Here is a 20,730-nt window from a genome sequence, read left to right as displayed (position 1 = left end):
TTTATTTTGGGTCAAAAAGAAAAAATTAAAGGACAATTCCTAAACTTGTTTGTGTTTTTTCTTGCACAGTATTACAATTTTTTGTAATTCATTTTTTCCCACTGTAGGGACCACAAAGTGATCCAGGTATAAATCAACGAGCATTGAAGGAATTATTCAGTGAAACGTCAACCAGGGGAGGCGACTGGCAGTTTACAATTACTGTCAGTGCTATAGAAATCTATAATGAAATGATCAGGTAAAACAGATCTTGTCTTTCTTATTCCACAAAACACTTTTATCTGTTTGTGATTGAAATGTACCTTACACGAGTTCTGAATGAATACTGCAATTGTTTACCATTATATGTCACATTTTGACTAAATAAGTCTTATGACTTGCCAATAAACTCCTGAATTTATTGCATTTTGGAAAGATTTGAAATTTAGTAGTGAATTAAGTTTTGAACATATGAAAGGTATAATTCCAGAACACCAAAAGACATCACAATCAAAAGTTTAAAAAAAAAAGAAGACTTGTAGCTGACAACAAAACATTTGACTGATAACTTTATATCAACTGCTATAAAGGCTACTAAAAAGGGTTGAGTCCCAAAAATGAAAGCAATTTGTGCTCCACAAGTGGCACCCATCTTGTTAGTAGGTTTTGATTTATTGCATTTCTACTGGTAAAGTAGTAAAGGATGTGTCATTTAAACAAGGTACATGGTACGTAGAGAAGGTACTTTAAATCTCGATAACCATACAGGCAAATTTAGAATTCCGCTGTAGATGACATTCACCTATAATTGAAAATTTAAATAGCCTTATATTGGTCAAATGTTTTTTATGGAACAGCTCAAGTTGAATTATTAGAAGACTTATCGAAATCTTCTCTACAGGTTTAAAGCAAAAAAAAAATTGCATCAATTTAGTTTATTTTGATCACTCAGAAAAAAAATGTGAATCAAATATTTTTTATTTGTTTTTTAGAGATCTGTTAAGTGATGATCCGTCCTATAAGATGGAAGTGAAGATGAATCCCGACGGAGGTGGGCTATATGTTCCTGGTCTGTCCTTTGTTGAAGTCAGTACAGTAGCACATGTCAATGAGGTAATACATGTATTATAAAACTCAATGAGTATTGTCCAAAAAGTATCCTGTACATTTTCATACAACTCCATATAAAAACTTCAGTTCCACTTTTATATAAGATATGCTATGTTTTGTAATTAAAAAAGAAATGTATTTATTGGCATACTATGTCTAAGTGAGTCCATTTTCTTATAACCTGCACAGTTGATATTGCTTATAAAAGTAGGGTTAAAGTTAATATAAACATAAAAGGGATGTGAAATGATTGCAAATGAGACACCACCATATGTCAAATGAAGTGGAAGTAACAAATTATAGGCAACTTACATGTATGACCTTCCACAATAAGAAATAACCCATACCATATGGTTGGCTATTAAATGCCCCAACATGAAAAAATATGAAACAACTCACTTGAGAAAAGTAATGGTCAAATAATTGTGAAATGAGAATAAGATGATACAATGTTTGAAATTTTAAGGTAGTCCTTTGTTTTTATGCTCCTGCCGTAGTGGAGGGGGCATTAAGTTTTACCCTTGTCCCTCTGTACATACGTATGTACATCCATACACCCCAGAAATGGTTTCTGAACTCTAACTTAAGTTTGCCTCAACCAAATGTTATGAAACTTATCCACCATGCTTATCACCGCTAAAGTTCATGTTTTAATTTTTGTGGCTTCACTTTTACTGTTATAGAGTTATGCTCCTTTACAAATGGAAAAAATGGTGATTTTTTGTTTCCTTTTTCTAACTTGAGTTTTCCTCAACCAAATGTTATGTAATTTATGTTCAATGCTTATTACCACAAAACACAGATCAAGTTTGAATTTTGGTGGCGTCACTTTTACCATTCTAGAGTTATTCCCCTTTACAAATGGAAAAAATGGTGATTTTTTTTTCACGTCCGTTCTCTAATTTAAGTTTGCCTCAACTAAATGTTAAACTTATAAACAATGCTTATTACCATAAAACTCAGATCAAGTACAAGTTTGGATAGTGTCACTTTAACAGTTCTTAAGTTAAGTCCCTTTATAATGTTATATGAAAGCAAGGGCATTTTCTGTGTCCCATGGACACATTCCTCATTTATTTTCTTATTAGACTGATGAATGCATTCAGATATTATTTATAACTGTGTTTCTCTACATTAAAATATTACCCAGAATTCATCCAATACTTTACATTTGACAGGTATTTTCTATTGGTCAGAAGAACAGAGCCACAGCAACAACAAACATGAATGAACATTCATCCAGATCACATGCATTACTATGTGTTACTGTGACAGGGGTCAATAGGACAACAAACACTAAAACTATTGGTAAACTTTTAGTTAAATGATGGTGCATGACAATATGTGTTGTAATTTTCATGAAAAGATAAGAATTCTAGTTATACATGTACCATAGGACTTTTGAGAAACACAACTCTAAAATTCAAAATCTAATTTCAACATTTTAATTCACCCTCACTATTTAAATACCAAATGAAGTAAACCTGCTCATTTCTAAATCGGAATATGCTTGAACTTTAACTTACATGGTTATTAACTAATATTCTATCAGTTTGAATTTCATTTATACTTATTTTGACACTTTTGTCTCCCCTCCCCCCTTTTCCAATTCACACACACACTCTTGGTGAAGGAAACATTAGGTGCAATCTTATATAAAAAAATGCCTGTACCATGTCAGGAATATGATAGTTGTTATCCATTTGTTTGATGTGTTAAAAGCTTTTAATTTTGCCATTTGATTATGGATTTTCCGTTTTGAATTTTCCTTGGAGTTTAGTATTTTTGTGATTTTACTATTCACTTAAGTTTTCCTCATGCAAATTTCACGAAACTGAAACACAAACCAAAACTCTCAGACTATGAATTTGAGCAGTGAGTTAAGTACTGTTCTATTGAAAATTGCTATTTATTTGTTTGTTTCAGTACTCTAACTTAAGTTTGTCTCATTTAGAGTTTATGAAACTCATACACAATGCTAAGCCTATGCTCAGATTTGACCACAAAAATATCAATGTTTTGTTATATTATAGGTAAACTGAACCTGGTAGATTTAGCAGGCTCAGAGAGAGTGAGTAAATCAGGAGGTAATATCAATGTTTTGTTATATTATAGGTAAACTGAACCTGGTAGATTTAGCTGGCTCAGAGAGAGTGAGTAAATCAGGAGCTGATGGTACCCGACTGAAGGAGGCTCAGAATATCAATAAATCTCTGTCTTCTCTGGGAGATGTTATACATGCCTTGAGATCTAAACAGAATTTTGTACCCTACAGAAACTCAAAGCTCACATATTTGTTACAAGATAGTTTAGGTAGGCAGTGTTTAATTCTTTTATTATATACATATATACAAGTATTTTGATGTGACTAGTCTGGTAGAATTGCTTACCTTTGTTTACACTTTGATAGACCTGGTTTAACTTCTTTTGATACCTATGTAAACAGTGTGTTGGTTTCACTGGCAGCATTATTTTGAAAGAATCATATTAAAGAAATCCAGGGCTTTAAAGAAATGTACCTAATACATGTAAAAATAACAGGAATTATCAAAAACATTACACAGTACAGTAGACCAAATCAATATACAACATTTTACTCCACAAAAATAATTTTAAAAATTGTATACTTACATTGCACATACATTGTGGCAAAGTTTCCAGAATTTTCACATGACATACTGCATAAATTCAGAAAGTAATGTGCACATTTATGATTGCCAATTTGGTAAATTGCAAGATCAAAGTAATGCAATTGCAAAAACATTTCGGAAGGAAATCACTACTGTAATTATGACCAAGTTTTTATTTTGGCAAATCAGATTCTGTTGCGTTTTTCACATTTTATTATGAAATGAAATAATTTCTGAATACAGTAGGATTAGAAATTATTGTGATGTTTATGTTATTGCAAAAAAATGCAGTTTTGAATATTATTCAGTGAAAAGCAAACTTAATGTATTTTATTGCAACTTCTTACTGATTTATAAATGACCTCATTGTTTTATGATACAGGTGGTGATAGCAAGACTTTAATGATAGTACAGGTCGCTCCTGTGGAAAAAAATGTGGCTGAAACTATATGTAGTTTGAACTTTGCTCAACGGGTCAGAACTGTGGAATTAGGTCAAGCTAGTAAGAAGATGGAATCAGGAGACGTTGAGGTATATAAGTCATTACACAAACTTCTCATAACTGTAATGTACTTGAATGCTTATACAATGAAAGTCTGTTTCTTAAAATTTGCAGTAGTTTAAGAAATACTGTAGAAACATTCATTTTCGTGGGATTAATATTTCGTGATTTTATCTCTACATAAGATTACATTGCGATTTAATTTCGTAGTTTCCAGAAAATGAATGAAATATTATTTGTATGTTAAATTTTCAATGGTTTTAATTTCATGGATATATTTTTTCCACAAATCAAACGAAATTAAATCCTCCACAAAAAGTTCTGCTATTTCAGTATATGACTCATTCTATTGCAATTTATGCTTTGATCTTTAAAAAAATTACAAGTGTACATTACTTTTAATGTTAGAATTTGATAAATATTTGTAAATAAAGTTACTTGTGTATAAATTCCTCACACAAGAGGACATATTTCACATTGTTGTAGTACTGTTGATTCATATGTGTACAGTATTCAAGTACCAATAGAAACATTCTATATATCACTGACACTGCATTTTTTCTGTATTTATTTTCATCATATCATTCATGTAACTTTTTCATTAAACCATTTCATATTTCTGCAGTAAACAGATGCATTTTTTATCATTTTCATTTCAATTCACCAATAATCACTGTTAATATTTTACTAATTGCTATTTATTTCTTAGTTAAATGATAAGATTTCTGATACAGAAATATTTATTTGGATTACAAAATAGTGTTTTTTTTTACAAATTAGTATGCTATATTTATTGTTTCCTAACCATTTTATAGAAGCAGTAAATGAATATTGCTCAAAAAAAAAATTTAAGTGGGAAAATATGAGTGGTTGTCATGGTAACGGACACTCTATTTTTTGGTCGTTAAGCTTGGTAAAATCTTTCAAAAAACAGCTAAATCACCACAATTCAGAGCCTGCTTATGAATAGAATCATGCATTTTTCATTAATGTTCAAATCTAACTAATAAATAGAGGGTGTTTATTTTCAAATTGGAACATGACTGCATGCTTTGCTTCACTCACAGTCTTGTCTGATTTTTTTACTTCAGATTTTTCAATAAATGTAATATATAATGTAATATTGGGGTTAGAAGGTAAAAAGGGGGGGGGTAGGTTCATTTTTAGCTCACCTGGCCCGAAGGGCCAAGTGAGCTTTTCCCATCACTTGGCGTCCGTCGTCCGTCGTCCGTCGTCGTCGTCGTCGTCGTCGTCCGTCGTCGTTAACTTTTACAAAAATCTTCTCCTCTGAAACTACTGGGCCAAATTAAACCAAACTTGGCCACAATCATCATTGGGGTATTTAGTTTAAAAAATGTGTGGCGTGACCCCGCCAACCAACCAAGATGGCCGCCATGGCTAAAAATAGAACATAGGGGTAAAATGCAGTTTTTGGCTTATAACTCAAAAACCAAAGCATTTAGGGCAAATCTGACAGGGGTAAAATTGTTTATCAGGTCAAAATCTATCTGCCCTCAAATTTTCAGATGAATCCGACAACCCGTTGTTGGGTTGCTGCCCCTGAATTGGTAATTTTAGGCAATTTTTGCTGTTTTTGGTTATTATCTTGAATATTATTATAGATAGAGATAAACTGTAAACAGCAATAATGTTCAGCAAAGTAAGATTTACAAATAAGTCAACATGACCGAAATGGTCAGTTGACCCCTTTAGGAGTTATTGCCCTTTATAGTCAATTTTTAACCATTTTTCGTAAATCTTAGTAATCTTTTACAAAAATCTTCTCCTCTGAAACTACTGGGCCAAATTAAACCAAACTTGGCCACAATCATCATTGGGATAGATAGTTTAAAAAATGTGTGGCGTGACCCGGCCAACCAACCAAGATGGCCGCCACAGCTAAAAATAGAACATAGGGGTAAAATTCAGTTTTTGGCTTATAACTCAAAAACCAAAGCATTTAGAGCAAATCTGACACTGGGTAAAATTGTTTATCAGGTCAAGATCTATCTGCCCTGAAATTTTCAGATGAATCGGACAACCTGTTGTTGGGTTGCTGCCCCTGAATCGGTAATTTTAAGGAAATTTTGCTGTTTTTGGTTATTATCTTGAATATTAGTATAGATAGAGATAAACTGTAAACAGCAATAATGTTCAGCAAAGTAAGATTTACAAATAAGTCAACATGACTGAAATGGTCAGTTGACCCCTTTAGGAGTTATTGCCCTTTATAGTCAATTTTTAACCATTTTTCGTAAATCTTAGTAATCTTTTACAAAAATCTTCTCCTCTGAAACTACTGGGCCAAATTAAACTAAACTTGGCCACAATCATCATTGGGATATCTAGTTTAAAAAATGTGTGGCGTGACCCGGCCAAACAACCAAGATGGCCGCCACGGCTAAAAATAGAACATAGTGGTAAAATGCAGTTTTTGGCATATAACTCAAAAACCAAAGCATTTAAAGTAAATCTGACACGAAGTAAAATTGTTTATCAGGTCAAGATCTATCTGCCCTGCAATTTTCAGATGAATCGGACAACCCGTTGTTGGGTTGCTGCCCCTGAATTGGTAATTTTAAGGAAATTTTGCTGTTTTTGGTTATTATCTTGAAGATTTTTATAGATAGAGATAAACTGTAAAAAGCAATAAATGTCGGCAAAGTAAGATCTACAAATAAGTCAACATGACCGAAATGGTCAGTTGACCCCTTTAGGAGTTATTGCCCTTTATAGTCAATTTTTAACCATTTTTCGTAAATCTTAGTTATCTTTTACAAAAATCTTCTCCTCTGAAACTACTGGGCCAAGTTCATTATAGATAGAGATAATTGTAAGCAGCAAGAATGTTCAGTAAAGTAAGATGTACAAACACATCACCATCACCAAAACACAATTTTGTCATGAATCCATCTGCTTCCTTTGTTTAATATTCACATAGACCAAGGTGAGCGACACAGGCTCTTTAGAGCCTCTAGTTTAAAGATATCATACATGAAGATTTTTGAAAAGATAACGTTTGGTCGGCGAGCCTGATTATAAGTAGAATCATTTTTTTCTCTCAGAAATTTCTTATATAACATTGATATAACTTGGTTTTAGCTTCAGATCTAAGTTAAGGTACATTGTAGTTTTTGGATTTTTGTCAGATTTTGGGAAACCTCAAGAATACATTTGTAAGGGTTCTGCGGAACCGTTCTGCGGAACCCAGTGTCTTGCCTACTTTTACTGTAAATCGCAGGCTCAACAGAAATGAGGAAACAAATCGGTAAAAATATTCCTCTTAATACCATCTTTTGATTGTAAGAAGCTTCTGTCCAAGTTTGGTAAAAATCCAGGATAGTTTATGAATCTAATAAATGTTTTAAAAACTTTTACTGCAGACTGTATGTCATGTTAACTGAAAGAAAATCTAAGTCCATTTAAAAGTAAAATACGGAAAAAATGGATTTATCTTTTTACAAAATTTACTTCTTGATACTATCTTATGATCATAAATAAGCTTCTGTCCAAGTTTGATACAAACCCAGCATGCCCAGGATAGTTTGAGAAAGTTAATAATTCTAAAAACTTTAACCACAGAGTAAATGTAATGTTTCCCCGCAGAAAAAAATAAGTCCATTTATAAGTAAAATACGGGAAAAAAATAGAATTTTGTTTTTACAAAATTTACTTCTGGATACTATCTTATGATCATTGGTATCTTGTAGAGAGTTGTCTTATTAACAATTATACCACATCTTAAGATCAAATGGTCACTTTTAGAAATTTCTTTATAGTTAACCAACAACATTCAAACTTGCTCTCTGTTTTGTGGTAATAAGCATTGTGTATACATGTTTCATAAGATTTGATTGAGGCAAACTATAATTGCAAAATAGAAACCAACTTTGTGACGACTAATGTACTGACGGACATGGATTAAACCTACTACAACGCCCCCTCCCCCCTCCCAAATTGCGGTGCGGCCATAAAAGTGTTTATTTTAGTTTTTGCCATTGTACCTTGAATCGATCAAATGTGTGCACAACGCGTGGGACATTGGAAATTTATTCTTTTTTTACACATGGGACACTAAAGTCTTGTATTCATGAATGATTACAACTTGTTGGGACTAGAAAACATTGATAATTACAAAGAAAAATAACATTGGTATGTACTGCGTTGTTTCAAGTGTTGCATTTAATTAAATAAGACCATGTGTGGAATTTGTCTTCAAATTATTACTGTTATTAATCTTGTATTTATGCAAATATTCTCAGCTTAGTGGTTTCATTCCAAATCTCGGGATTAATGCAATCTTTTATAAAGGTTACAGAGACAGATACAGAAAATAGGGGCGTAATTCATGTAAAGGTTAAAAAAACGTTAAGAATAGCAAAATATTTTTTCTTAAATTTGAACCTAAAACAATATGCTCCGCAGGGATCAGCTTTATACGACCGCAGAATTCGAACCCTGAACATTGGGGCAAGTATGGACACAACATTCAAGCTTGATACAGCTCTGAATTTGGATTGCGATTAAATAGTTGACATAACAAAGGTTTCTGACACATAATGAAAGTGGTCTCAGAACTTAAACTTGTTTAAAAAGCTTTAAATTTTAAATTGGACATTACCTATTATGGTCCAATATCCAAAATCAAAATACATGGTTAGATTCAGCATATCAAAGAACCACAAGAATTCATTTTTTTATGAAATCAAATAAAATTCAATTTTGGACCCTTTAGACCTCAATGTGGACCAATTTGATAACCGGTCCCAAACATCAAAATTCTAAATACATGATTAGATTAAGCATATATCAAAGAACCCCAAATATACAATTTTGTTGAAATCAAACAAAGTTTAATTTTGAACCCCAATTTGGACCAACTTGAAAACTGGGCCTATAATCAAAAATCTAAGTACATGTTTAGATTCAGCATATCAAAGAACCACAAGGATTCAATTTTTGTTGATATCAAACAAAGTTAAATTTTGGACCACAATTTGGACAAACTTGAAAAATGGGCCCATAATGAAAAATCTAAGTACATGTTTAGATTCAGCATAATTATCAAAGAACCCCAAGGATTCAATTTTTGTTAAAATCAAACTTAGTTTAATTTTGGACCCTTTGGACCTTAATGTAGATCAATTTGAAAACGGGACCAAAAATTAAGAATCTACATACACAGTTAGATTCGGCATATCAAAGAACCCCAATTATTCAATTTTTGATGAAATCAAACAAAGTTTAATTTTGGACCCTTTGGGCCCCTTTTTCCTAAACCGTTTGGACCAAAACTCCCAAAATCAATCCCAACCTTCCTTTTATGGTCATAAACTTTATGTTTAAATTTCATAGATTTCTATTTACTTATACTGAAGTTAGGGTGCGAAAACCAAGAAAAATGCTTGTTTGGGCCCCTCTTTGGCCCCTTATTCCTAAACTGTTGTGACCTCAACTCCCAAAATCAATCCCAACCTTCCTTTTGTGGTCATAAACCTTGTGTTTAAGTTTTATTGATTTCTATTCACTTATACTAATATTATTATGCGAAAACCAAGAATAATGCTTATTTGGGCCCTTTTTTGGCCCCTAATTCCTAAACTGTTGGAACTAAAACTCCCTAAATCAATCCCAACCTTCATTTTGTGGTCACAAACCTTGTGTAAAAATTTCATAGATTTCGATTTACTTAAACTAAAGTTATAGTGCGAAAACCAAGAAAATACTTATTTAGGCTCTTGTTGGCCCCTAATTCCTAAACTGTTGTGACCAACACTCCAAAAATCAATCCCAACCTTCCTTTTGACACACACACACAAAACAAGATATAATGTTATCGGAATCTTGAACTTATGAGATGTATGTAGAACGACGCATAGTAAGGAATAATTCATAATTGATACAATTATTTTGCTTGATAATTTTGATATGATAATCTTGCCGGTAATAGCATAATTATTTTACCGGGATTAGCACAATTCCAACTTAGCAGATGTATTCTATTTGTCTATCTCTGAGATCCTGAATTTTAATTGCGGGATAGTAATACAAGAAAGGAGTTATTAATGATATGTTAATAGCTACATGATTCCATTATACTGGACTTCTGATATTAGCGATCAACAATTGACTATTATTTTTTTTTTTTTGTCACCACCAACTTAAAATGTGTTCAATTAGCCTGTCCGTCTATCTGTCCGTCCATCACACTTAAGTTTCAGTTTAGAAATGCTTTGACCAAATGAATCTATTATTGGTTTGTTAATATTATGTTACAGGTCAATTTTGTGATTTATGCTGGAATAACATCTTAGACGGGTGTGTGCCATAAGAAATTAAGAATTTTCTTACAATTGTTAGGGCCATATTTATCTTGGCTTGCCATAAGCCAGGTTGGCCCAGTTATTGTAAACCCATGAAGTTCATCATCTGCTAACTTCCAAAAATTGATAATCAGATGATGAACTTGGAACAAAGTCCGACCAAATGCAATTATCTTTTTAAGTATCTACTTGTATGCAACATTTAAAAAAATCAACATACCCCCCTACCCCCTCCCCCCTCTCCAACCCCAATGTTACATTATATATTACATTTATTGAACAATCTGAAGGAAAAAAAACCAGACAAGACTGTGAGTGAAGCAAAGAATGAAGCCATATTCCAATTTGAAAATAAACACCCTCTATTTATGTATTTTTTTACATAAATTTCTATTTTTGCAGTTTTTAAGTGGATGTTGCTATGGATAATATGTGTTTCCGTGGTAATAATTGAAGTCAACAACACTTAACGATAGTAATTTAAAGTTTGAGTTGGCTTTTATGTATTCTCTTATTGGTTATAAAACAATTCAGGACATTTAAGCTCTAAAACTGCAATATTCTGCAAATAAAAACTCTGTTTCCAAGGGAAAAATCGGTTGCTATGGTGATAAACTAAAAAAAATCCCACGCATTTTTCTATTTAATTTGGTAAAGTAGTATCCAAACTTCATTACTACAGTGCTAACTATGCTGTACACATTTGCACTTTTTTTAAGAACACCTGAGAAAATTTGATAATTTCGAAAAAATCCCAATTTCAGAAATGTTGAAAATATGCATTTTTTCGCAAAATTTTTCAAAAAATATACAAACTTGGTTGACATGCAATCTTCATTAAAATGAAGCTTAAACCAAGTGGTTTAAATGTTACATATGAACATTAATGAAAAATGAATGATTCCATTCATAATCAGGCTCTAAAATGTGGTGATTTAGCTGATTTTTTAATGATTTTACAATGCTTAACAACCCAAAAATAGTGTGTCCGTTACCATGGCAACCACTCATATTTTCACACTCAAAATTATTTTTTGAGCTTTATTCAAAAAAACCAGACAAGACTGTGAGTGAAGCAAAGAATGAAGCCATATTCCAATTTGAAAATAAACACCCTCTATTTATGTATTTTTTTACATAAATTTCTATTTTTGCAGTTTTTAAGTGGATGTTGCTATGGATAATATGTGTTTCCGTGGTAATAATTGAAGTCAACAACACTTAACGATAGTAATTTAAAGTTTGAGTTGGCTTTTATGTATTTTCTTATTGGTTATAAAACAATTCAGGACATTTAAGCTCTAAAACTGCAATATTCTGCAAATAAAAACTCTGTTTCCAAGGGAAAAATCGGTTGCTATGGTGATAAAACTAAAAAAAATCCCACGCATTTTTCTATTTAATTTGGTAAAGTAGTATCCAAACTTCATTACTACAGTGCTAACTATGCTGTACACATTTGCACTTTTTTTAAGAACACCTGAGAAAATTTGATAATTTCGAAAAAATCCCAATTTCAGAAATGTTGAAAATATGCATTTTTTCGCAAAATTTTTCAAAAAATGTACAAACTTGGTTGACATGCAATCTTCATTAAAATGAAGCTTAAACCAAGTGGTTTAAATGTTACATATGAACATTAATGAAAAATGAATGATTCCATTCATAATCAGGCTCTAAAATGTGGTGATTTAGCTGATTTTTTAATGATTTTACAATGCTTAACAACCCAAAAATAGTGTGTCCGTTACCATGGCAACCACTCATATTTTCACACTCAAAATTATTTTTTGAGCTTTATTCAAAAAAACCAGACAAGACTGTGAGTGAAGCAAAGAATGAAGCCATATTCCAATTTGAAAATAAACACCCTCTATTTATGTATTTTTTTACATAAATTTCTATTTTTGCAGTTTTTAAGTGGATGTTGCTATGGATAATATGTGTTTCCGTGGTAATAATTGAAGTCAACAACACTTAACGATAGTAATTTAAAGTTTGAGTTGGCTTTTATGTATTTTCTTATTGGTTATAAAACAATTCAGGACATTTAAGCTCTAAAACTGCAATATTCTGCAAATAAAAACTCTGTTTCCAAGGGAAAAATCGGTTGCTATGGTGATAAAACTAAAAAAAATCCCACGCATTTTTCTATTTAATTTGGTAAAGTAGTATCCAAACTTCATTACTACAGTGCTAACTATGCTGTACACATTTGCACTTTTTTTAAGAACACCTGAGAAAATTTGATAATTTCGAAAAAATCCCAATTTCAGAAATGTTGAAAATATGCATTTTTTCGCAAAATTTTTCAAAAAATATACAAACTTGGTTGACATGCAATCTTCATTAAAATGAAGCTTAAACCAAGTGGTTTAAATGTTACATATGAACATTAATGAAAAATGAATGATTCCATTCATAATCAGGCTCTAAAATGTGGTGATTTAGCTGATTTTTTAATGATTTTACAATGCTTAACAACCCAAAAATAGTGTGTCCGTTACCATGGCAACCACTCATATTTTCACACTCAAAATTATTTTTTTAGCTTTATTCATTTATTGCTTCTATTAGTCCAATTAAAGATAAAATCTGGAACCCCCCCATATATCACATGTATATGGCACTCTGCCTGGTTCTTATAAATAGCTGTACTTAAAGGCTGAACATAAAGCTTGCTTTTGCTCTCATATAAATGAATTACTGCTAGTTGCATGTATATGTGTTTATAAAATGAGGATTTGAGGGCTGGCAATTATTTTTCTAAAGCTAACACATTGAAATCTAGATGTCTTTTCTTAAAAGTTGCCATTTCTTTCAAAAGATATTGAGGGCATTAAAACAGTGAGACAATGTTCAGAAAAAAAATTAATATACATGGTAATGATGTATGAAATTCTTAATAAGGTACAACTGTGAAAGTCTAGCAAATTATGAAACACTTATTTTTATATTTTACCAAAATCCTGATCTAAAATGCCAGACAAAATATTATAGATTTTCATTTTTTAGCTCACATGGCCCAAAGGGCCAAGTGAGCTTTCCCCATCACTTGGCGTCCGGCGTCCGGCGTCGTCGTTCTGCGTCCTTCGTTGTTAACTTTTACAAAAATCTTCTCCTCTGAAACTACCATGCCAAATTTTACCAAACTTGGCCACAATCATCATTGGGGTATCTAGTTTAAAAAATGTGTCCGGTGACCCGGTCAACCAACCAAGATGGCCGCCATGGCTGAAAATAGAACATAGGGGTAAAATGCGGTTATTGGCTTATAACTCAAAAACCAAAGCATTTAGAGCAAATCTGACAGGGGTTAAATTGTTCATCAGGTCAAGATCTATCTGCCCTGAAATTTTCAGATGAATCGGACAACCCGTTGTTGGGTTGCTGCCCCTGAATTGGTAATTTTATGGAAATTTTACTGTTTTGGTTTATTATCTTGAATATTATCATAGATAGAGATAAACTGTAAACAGCAATAATGTTCAGCAAAGTAAGATTTACAAGTAAGTCAACATAACTGAAATGGTCAGTTGACCCCTTTAGGAGTTATTGCCCTTTATAGTAAATTTTTAACTATTTTTAGCTCACCTGACCCGAAGGGCCAAATGAGCTTTTCCCATCACTTGGCGTCCGTCATCTGGCGTCCGTCATCCGTCTTCCGTCGTCGTCGTCATCGTTAACTTTTACAAAAATGTTCTCCTCGACCAAAATGGTCAGTTGACCCCTTTAGGAGTTATTGCCCTTTATAGTCAAATTTTAACCATTTTTTCGTAAACCTAAGTAATCTTTTACAAAAATCTTCTCCTCTGAAACTACTGGACCAAATTAATCCATACTTGGCCACAATCATCATTGGGGTATCTTGTTTAAAAAAATGTGTGGCGTGACCCGGCCAACCAACCAAGATGGCTGCCATGGCTAGAATTAGAACATAGGGGTAAAATGCAGTTTTTAGCTTATAACTCAAAAACCAAAGCATTTAGAGCAAATCTGACATGGGTTAAAAGTGTTTATCAGGTCAAGATCTATCTGTCCTGAAATTTTCAGATGAATCGGACAACCTGTTGTTGGGTTGCTGCCCTGAATTGGTATTTTTAAGGAAATTTTCCTGTTTTTTGGTTATTATCTTGAATATTATTATAGATAGAGATAAACTGTAAAAAGCAATAATGTTCAGCAAAGTTAGATTTACAAATAAGTCAACATGACCAAAATAGTCAATTGACCCCTTAAGGAGTTATTGCCCTTTATAGTTAATTTTTATACGACCGCAAAATTTGAAAAATTTTTCGTCGTATATTGCTATCACGTTGGCGTCGGCGTCGTCGTCCGTCGTCCGAATACTTTTAGTTTTCGCACTCTAACTTTAGTAAAAGTGAATGGAAATCTATGAAATTTTAACACAAGGTTTATGACCACAAAAGGAAGGTTGGTATTGATTTTGGGAGTTTTGGTCCCAACATTTTAGGAATTAGGGGCCAAAAAGGGCCCAAATAAGCATTTTCTTGGTTTTCGCACTATAACTTTAGTTTAAGTGAATAGAAATCTATGAAATTTTGACACAAGGTTTATGACCACAAAAGGAAGGTTGGGATTGATTTTGGGGGTTTTGGTTCCAACAGTTTAGGAATTAAGGGCCAAAAAAGGGCCCAAATAAGCATTATTCTTGGTTTTCGCACAATAACTTTAGTATAAGTAAATAGAAATCAATGAAATTTTAGCACAAGGTTTATGACCACAAAAGGAAGGTTGGGATTGATTTTTGGAGTTGAGGTCACAACAGTTTATGAATTAGGGGCCAAAAAGGGGCCCTATTAAGCATTATTTTTGGTTTTTGCACCATAACTTTAGTATAAGTAAATAGAAATCTATGAAATTTAAACACAAGGTTTATGACCATAAAAGGAAGGTTGGGTTTGATTTTGGGAGTTTTGGTCCTAACAGTTTAGGAATAAGGGGCCCAAAGGGTCCAAAATTGAACTTTGTGTGATTTCATCAAAAATTGAATAATTGGGGTTCTTTGATATGCCGAATCTAACTATGTATGTAGATTCTTAATTTTTGGTCCCGTTTTCAAATTGGTCTACATTAAGGTCCAAAGGGTCCAAAATTAAACTTAGTTTGATTTTAACAAAAATTGAATCCTTGGGGTTCTTTGATATGCTGAATTTAAAAATGTACTTAGATTTTTAATTATTGGCCTAGTTTTCAAGTTGGTCCAAATGGGGGTCCAAAATTAAACTTTGTTTGATTTCTTCAAATATTGAATAAATGGGTTCTTTGATATGCCAAATCTAACTGTGTATGTAGATTCTTAATTTTTGGTCCAGTTTTCAAATTGGTCTACATTAAGGTCCAAAGGGTCCAAATTAAACTAAGTTTGATTTTAACAAAAATTAAATTCTTGGGCTTATTTGATATGCTTTATCTAAATATGTACTTTGATTTTTGATTATGGGCCCAGTTTTCAAGTTGGTCCAAATCAGGATTCCATATCAAGTATTGTGCAATAGCAAGAAATTTTCAATTGCACAGTATTGCACAATAGCAAGAAATATCTAATTGCACAATATTGTGCAATAGCAATTAATTTTCAATTGGAGTTATCTTTCTTTGTATAGAATAGTAGTTGATAATATATGTTGGAAATTTGCCAGACATGACTATGATGTCATTTTCTATTTTTATTTGCCAATAACTTTATGTAAATAACTTCATTGGAAATTTGCCAATATAAAATGTTGCTGATGAAGCTTTTTTTCCTTATCTTATCTAAAATGTTTTAGATAATGTATGTTGGAAATTTGCCAGACATGACTATGATGTCATTTTCTATTTTTATTTGCCAATAACTTTATGTAAATAACTTCATTGGAAATTTGCCAATATAAAATGTTGCTGATGAAGTTTTTTTTATTGTTTTATACAATAAACAATGTATATTCACTTTTACTACCAACCAATCTTTACCATTCAGTGATAACAAGCACTTTATTTTACATTTTAATATTTTATGATGTATTTAAAAGAGTAGTTATTGTTGCAAACTCCATTAGAAATTTGAATTGATATCAGTTTTGGAAAAAGGGAAACGGGGATGTGAAAAAAGGGGGGGGGGTAAATTTTTCTCATTTCAGATTTCATAAATAAAAAGAAAATTTCTTCAAACATTTTTTTGAGAGGATTAATATTCAACAGCATAGTCAATTGCTCAAAGGCAAAAAAAAACTTTTAAGTTCATTAGACCACATTCATTCTGTGTCAGAAACCTATGCTGTGTCAACTATTTAATTTTAGATTTAAATAAGAAGAAATCTTTAATTGATTTGTAAAATCTTGACATTTGTTTTGTGTAAAAAAAACCATGTAATGTCAAAAATTTGATCACAATCCAAATTCAGAGCTGTATCACGCTTGAATGTTTTGTCCATACTTGCCCCAACTGTTCAGGGTTCGACCTCTGCGGTCGTATAAAGCTGCGCCCTGCGGAGCACCTGGTTAGCATTTTTCATAAATTTTTGTAAATTTTTAGAAAATATTTCCACTGTAATTACTGGGCCAAGTTCATTATAGATAAAGATAATTGTAGCAACAAGAATGTTCAGTAAAGTAAGATCTACAAACACATAACCATCACCAAAACACAATTATGTCATGAATTTATCTGTGTCCATTGTTTAATATGCACATAGACCAAGGTGAGCGACACAGGCTCTTGAGAGCCTCTAGTTCATAAATCTTAGTAATCTTTTACAAAAATCTTCTCCTCTGAAACTACCGGGCCAAATTAATCCAAACTTGGCCACAATCATCATTGGGGTATCTAGTTTAAAAAATGTATCCGATGACCCGGTCATCCAACCAAGATGGCCGCCACGACTAAAAATAGAACATAGGGGTAAAATGCAGTTTTTTGCTTATAACTCAAAAACCAAAGCATTTAGAGCAAATCTGACTGGAGTAAAATTGTTCATTAGGTCAAGATCTATCTGCCCTTAAATTTTCAGATGAATCGGACAACCCATTGTTGGGTTGCTGCCCCTAAATTGGTAATTTTTAAGGAAATTTTGCGGTTTTTGGTTATTATCTTGAATACTATTATAGATAGAGATAACCTGTATACAGCAATAATGTTCAGAAAAGTAAGATTTACAAATAAGTCAACATGACTGAACTGGTCAATTGACCCCCTAAGGAGTTATTGTCCTTTATAGTAAATTTTTAACAATTTTCATAAAATTTGTAAATTTTTACTAATATTTTCCACTGAAACTACTGGGCCAAGTTCATTATAGATAGAGATAATTGTAAGCAGCAAGAATGTTCAGTAAAGTAAGATGTACAAACACATCACCATCACCAAAACACAATTTTGTCATGAATCTATCTGCTTCTTTTGTTAAATATTCACATATACCAAGGTGAGCGACACAGGCTCTTTAGAGCCTCTAGTTTTGGTTTTGCTCAAATAAATCCAGATCCCCACAGCCCATAATTTCAGTATTTTCACAGGTTTTTGTTACTAACATTATTTAACAAGTTATGGTGTAATTTAATTTCAGACAGTTAAATCTCGGACATATCGCCCCAGTCCATAGACAGGTGAATGACTTCATTGTGATTTTGTCTGCAAGCTTTAGTTTTAACCAATTGTAGTTTATATGTAGCTTAGATCTAAACTTTTCTCCTATTTTGATATTTTTTATAGATTATCAAAACATATTTGTCATGATATAGTTTGCTTCATTTTATTTACATGGAATGGTAAATTAATTTGAATGTTTTTATTTGTATCAGTTCTTATGACCTAAGTAACAAAATTTAGGACAGTGGATTGATTATTATTCTGGGATACATATTTCGTTGATTTTGTAGTTGCAGAAGAAACACAAATTTGAAGATCAAAGAAGTACAAATTTCTATAGTATAGTTGGTAGACTCGTAAAACCAGAAATTTAAATATCCACGTAACACAATTTTTTCTCAATCCACGAAAAAATAAATGAATCCACTGTATCTGAAGAAAGAACTCGAAAACTTACAAATCAGAAGTATATAAGCAGGGTCCTGAGGAGATGGCTTCCATCTTTAAAATAAAAGATTTTTAGTGTGTTTCATTTCCTTTTTAGCTCACCTGGCCGAAAGGCCAAGTGAGCTTTTCTCATCACTTGGCGTCCGGCGTCCGGCGTCCGGCGTCGTCCGGCGTCGTCGTTGTCGTCCTGCGTTAACTTTTACAAAAATCTTCTCCTCTGAAACTACTGGGCCAAATTTAACCAAACTTGGCCACAATCATCATTGGGGTATCTAGTTTAAAAAATGTGTCCGGTGACCCGGCCAACCAACCAATATGGCCGCCATGGCTAAAAATAGAACATAGGGGTAAAATGCAGTTTTTGGCTTATAACTCAAAAACCAAAGCATTTAGAGCAAATCTGACGGTAATATATTGTTCATCAGGTCCAGATCTATCTGCCCTGAAATTTTCAGATGAATCGGACATTTCGTTGTTGGGTTGCTGCCCCTGAAATGGTAATTTTAAGGAAATTTTGCTGTTTTTGGTTATTATCTTGAATATTATTATAGATAGAGATAAACTGTAAACAGCAATAATGTTCAGCAAAGTAAGATCTACAAATAAGTCAACATGACCAAAATGGTCAGTTGACCACTTTAGGAGTTATTGCCCTTTATAGTCAATTTTTAACCATTTTTTGTAAATCTTAGTAATCTTTTGGAAAAATCTTCTCCTCTGAAACTACTGGGCCAAATTTAACCAAACTTAGCCATAATCATAATTGGAGTATGTAGTTTTAAAAATGTGTCCGGTGACCAGCCCAACCAACCAAGATGGCCACCATGGCTAAAAATAGAACATAGGGGTAAAATGCAGTTTTTGGCTTATAACTCAAAAACCAAAGCATTAAGAGCAAATCTGACAGGGGTAAAATTATTCATCAGGTCAAGATCTATCTGCCCTGAAATTTTCAGATGAATCGGACATTCCGTTGTTGGGTTGCTGCCCCTGAAATGGTAATTTTAAGGAAATTTTGCTGTTTTTGGTTATTATCTTGAATATTATTATAGATAGAGATAAAATGTAAACAGCAATAATGTTCAGCAAAGTAAGATCTACAAATAAGTCAAACATGACCAAAATGGTCAGTTGACCACTTTAGGAGTTATTGCCCTTTATAGTCAATTTTTAACCATTTTTCGTAAATCTTAGTAATCTTTTAGAAAAATCTTCTCCTCCGAAACTACTTGGCCAAATTTAACCAAACTTAGCCATAATCATCATTGGGGTATTTAGTTAAAAAAATGTGTCCGGTAACTCGTCCAACAAACCAAGATGGCCGCCATGGCTAAAAATAGAACATGGGGGTAAAATGCAGTTTTTGGCTTATAACTCAAAAACCAAAGCATTTAGAGCAAATCTGACAGGAAGTAAAATTGTTGATCAGGTCACGATCTATCTGCCCTGGAATTTTCAGATGAATCGGATAATCGGTTGTTAGGTTGCTGCCCCTGAATTGGTAATTTTGAGGAAATTTTGCTGTTTTTAGCTCACCTGGCCCGAAGGGCCAAGTGAGCTTTTCCCATCACTTTGCGTCCGGCGTCCGTCGTCGTCCGTCGTCTGTCGTCCGTCGTCCGTCGTCCGTCGTCGTTAACTTTTACAAAAATCTTCTCCTCTGAAACTGCTGGGCCAAATTAAACCAAACTTGGCCACAATCATCATTGGGGTATCTAGTTTAAAAAATGTGTGGCGTGACCCCGCCAACCAACCAAGATGGCCGCCATGGCTAAAAATAGAACATAGGGGTAAAATGCAGTTTTTGGCTTATAACTCAAAAACCAAAGCATTTAGAGCAAATCTGACATGGGGGTAAAATTGTTTATCAGTTCAAGATCTATCTGCCCTGAAATTTTCAGATGAATCAGACAACCCGTTGTTGGGTTGCTGCCCCTGAATATGTCATTTTAAGGAAATTTTGCTGTTTTTGGTTATTATCTTGAATATTGTTATAGATAAAGATAAACTGTAAACAGCAATAATGTTCAGCAAAGTAAGATTTACAAATAAGTCAACATGACCGAAATGGTCAGTTGACCCCTTTAGGAGTTATTGCCCTTTATAGTCAATTTTTAACCATTTTTCGTAAATCTTAGTAATCTTGTAGAA

The 20,730-nt window shown here is 32.8% G+C and overlaps 1 protein-coding gene across 6 annotated transcripts in view; it reads left to right on the top strand.

The window, feature by feature from the left end:
• Positions 1 to 20,730, top strand: part of LOC143078775 (uncharacterized) — a 60,645-nt gene that overhangs the window by 33,169 nt on the left and 6,746 nt on the right. For 5 of the 6 annotated variants that reach the window (XM_076253739.1, XM_076253738.1, XM_076253740.1 and 2 more), the window contains 5 exons: positions 108 to 238; positions 972 to 1,092; positions 2,268 to 2,397; positions 3,205 to 3,402; positions 4,102 to 4,250. In XM_076253739.1, the coding sequence (XP_076109854.1) occupies positions 108 to 238; positions 972 to 1,092; positions 2,268 to 2,397; positions 3,205 to 3,402; positions 4,102 to 4,250 (729 nt within the window). Of the gene's footprint in view, positions 1 to 107; positions 239 to 971; positions 1,093 to 2,267; positions 2,398 to 3,204; positions 3,403 to 4,101; positions 4,251 to 18,112; positions 18,153 to 20,730 lie in introns of all 6 variants that reach the window. The other variant, XM_076253741.1, reaches the window with a different exon arrangement.

The sequence above is a fragment of the Mytilus galloprovincialis genome, chromosome 6 (assembly GCF_965363235.1).
Source record: "Mytilus galloprovincialis chromosome 6, xbMytGall1.hap1.1, whole genome shotgun sequence".
NCBI classification, from domain to species: domain Eukaryota; kingdom Metazoa; phylum Mollusca; class Bivalvia; order Mytilida; family Mytilidae; genus Mytilus; species Mytilus galloprovincialis.
Note: the sequence above shows the minus strand (reverse complement) of the source record. Positions and strands in the feature narration are given on the sequence as shown.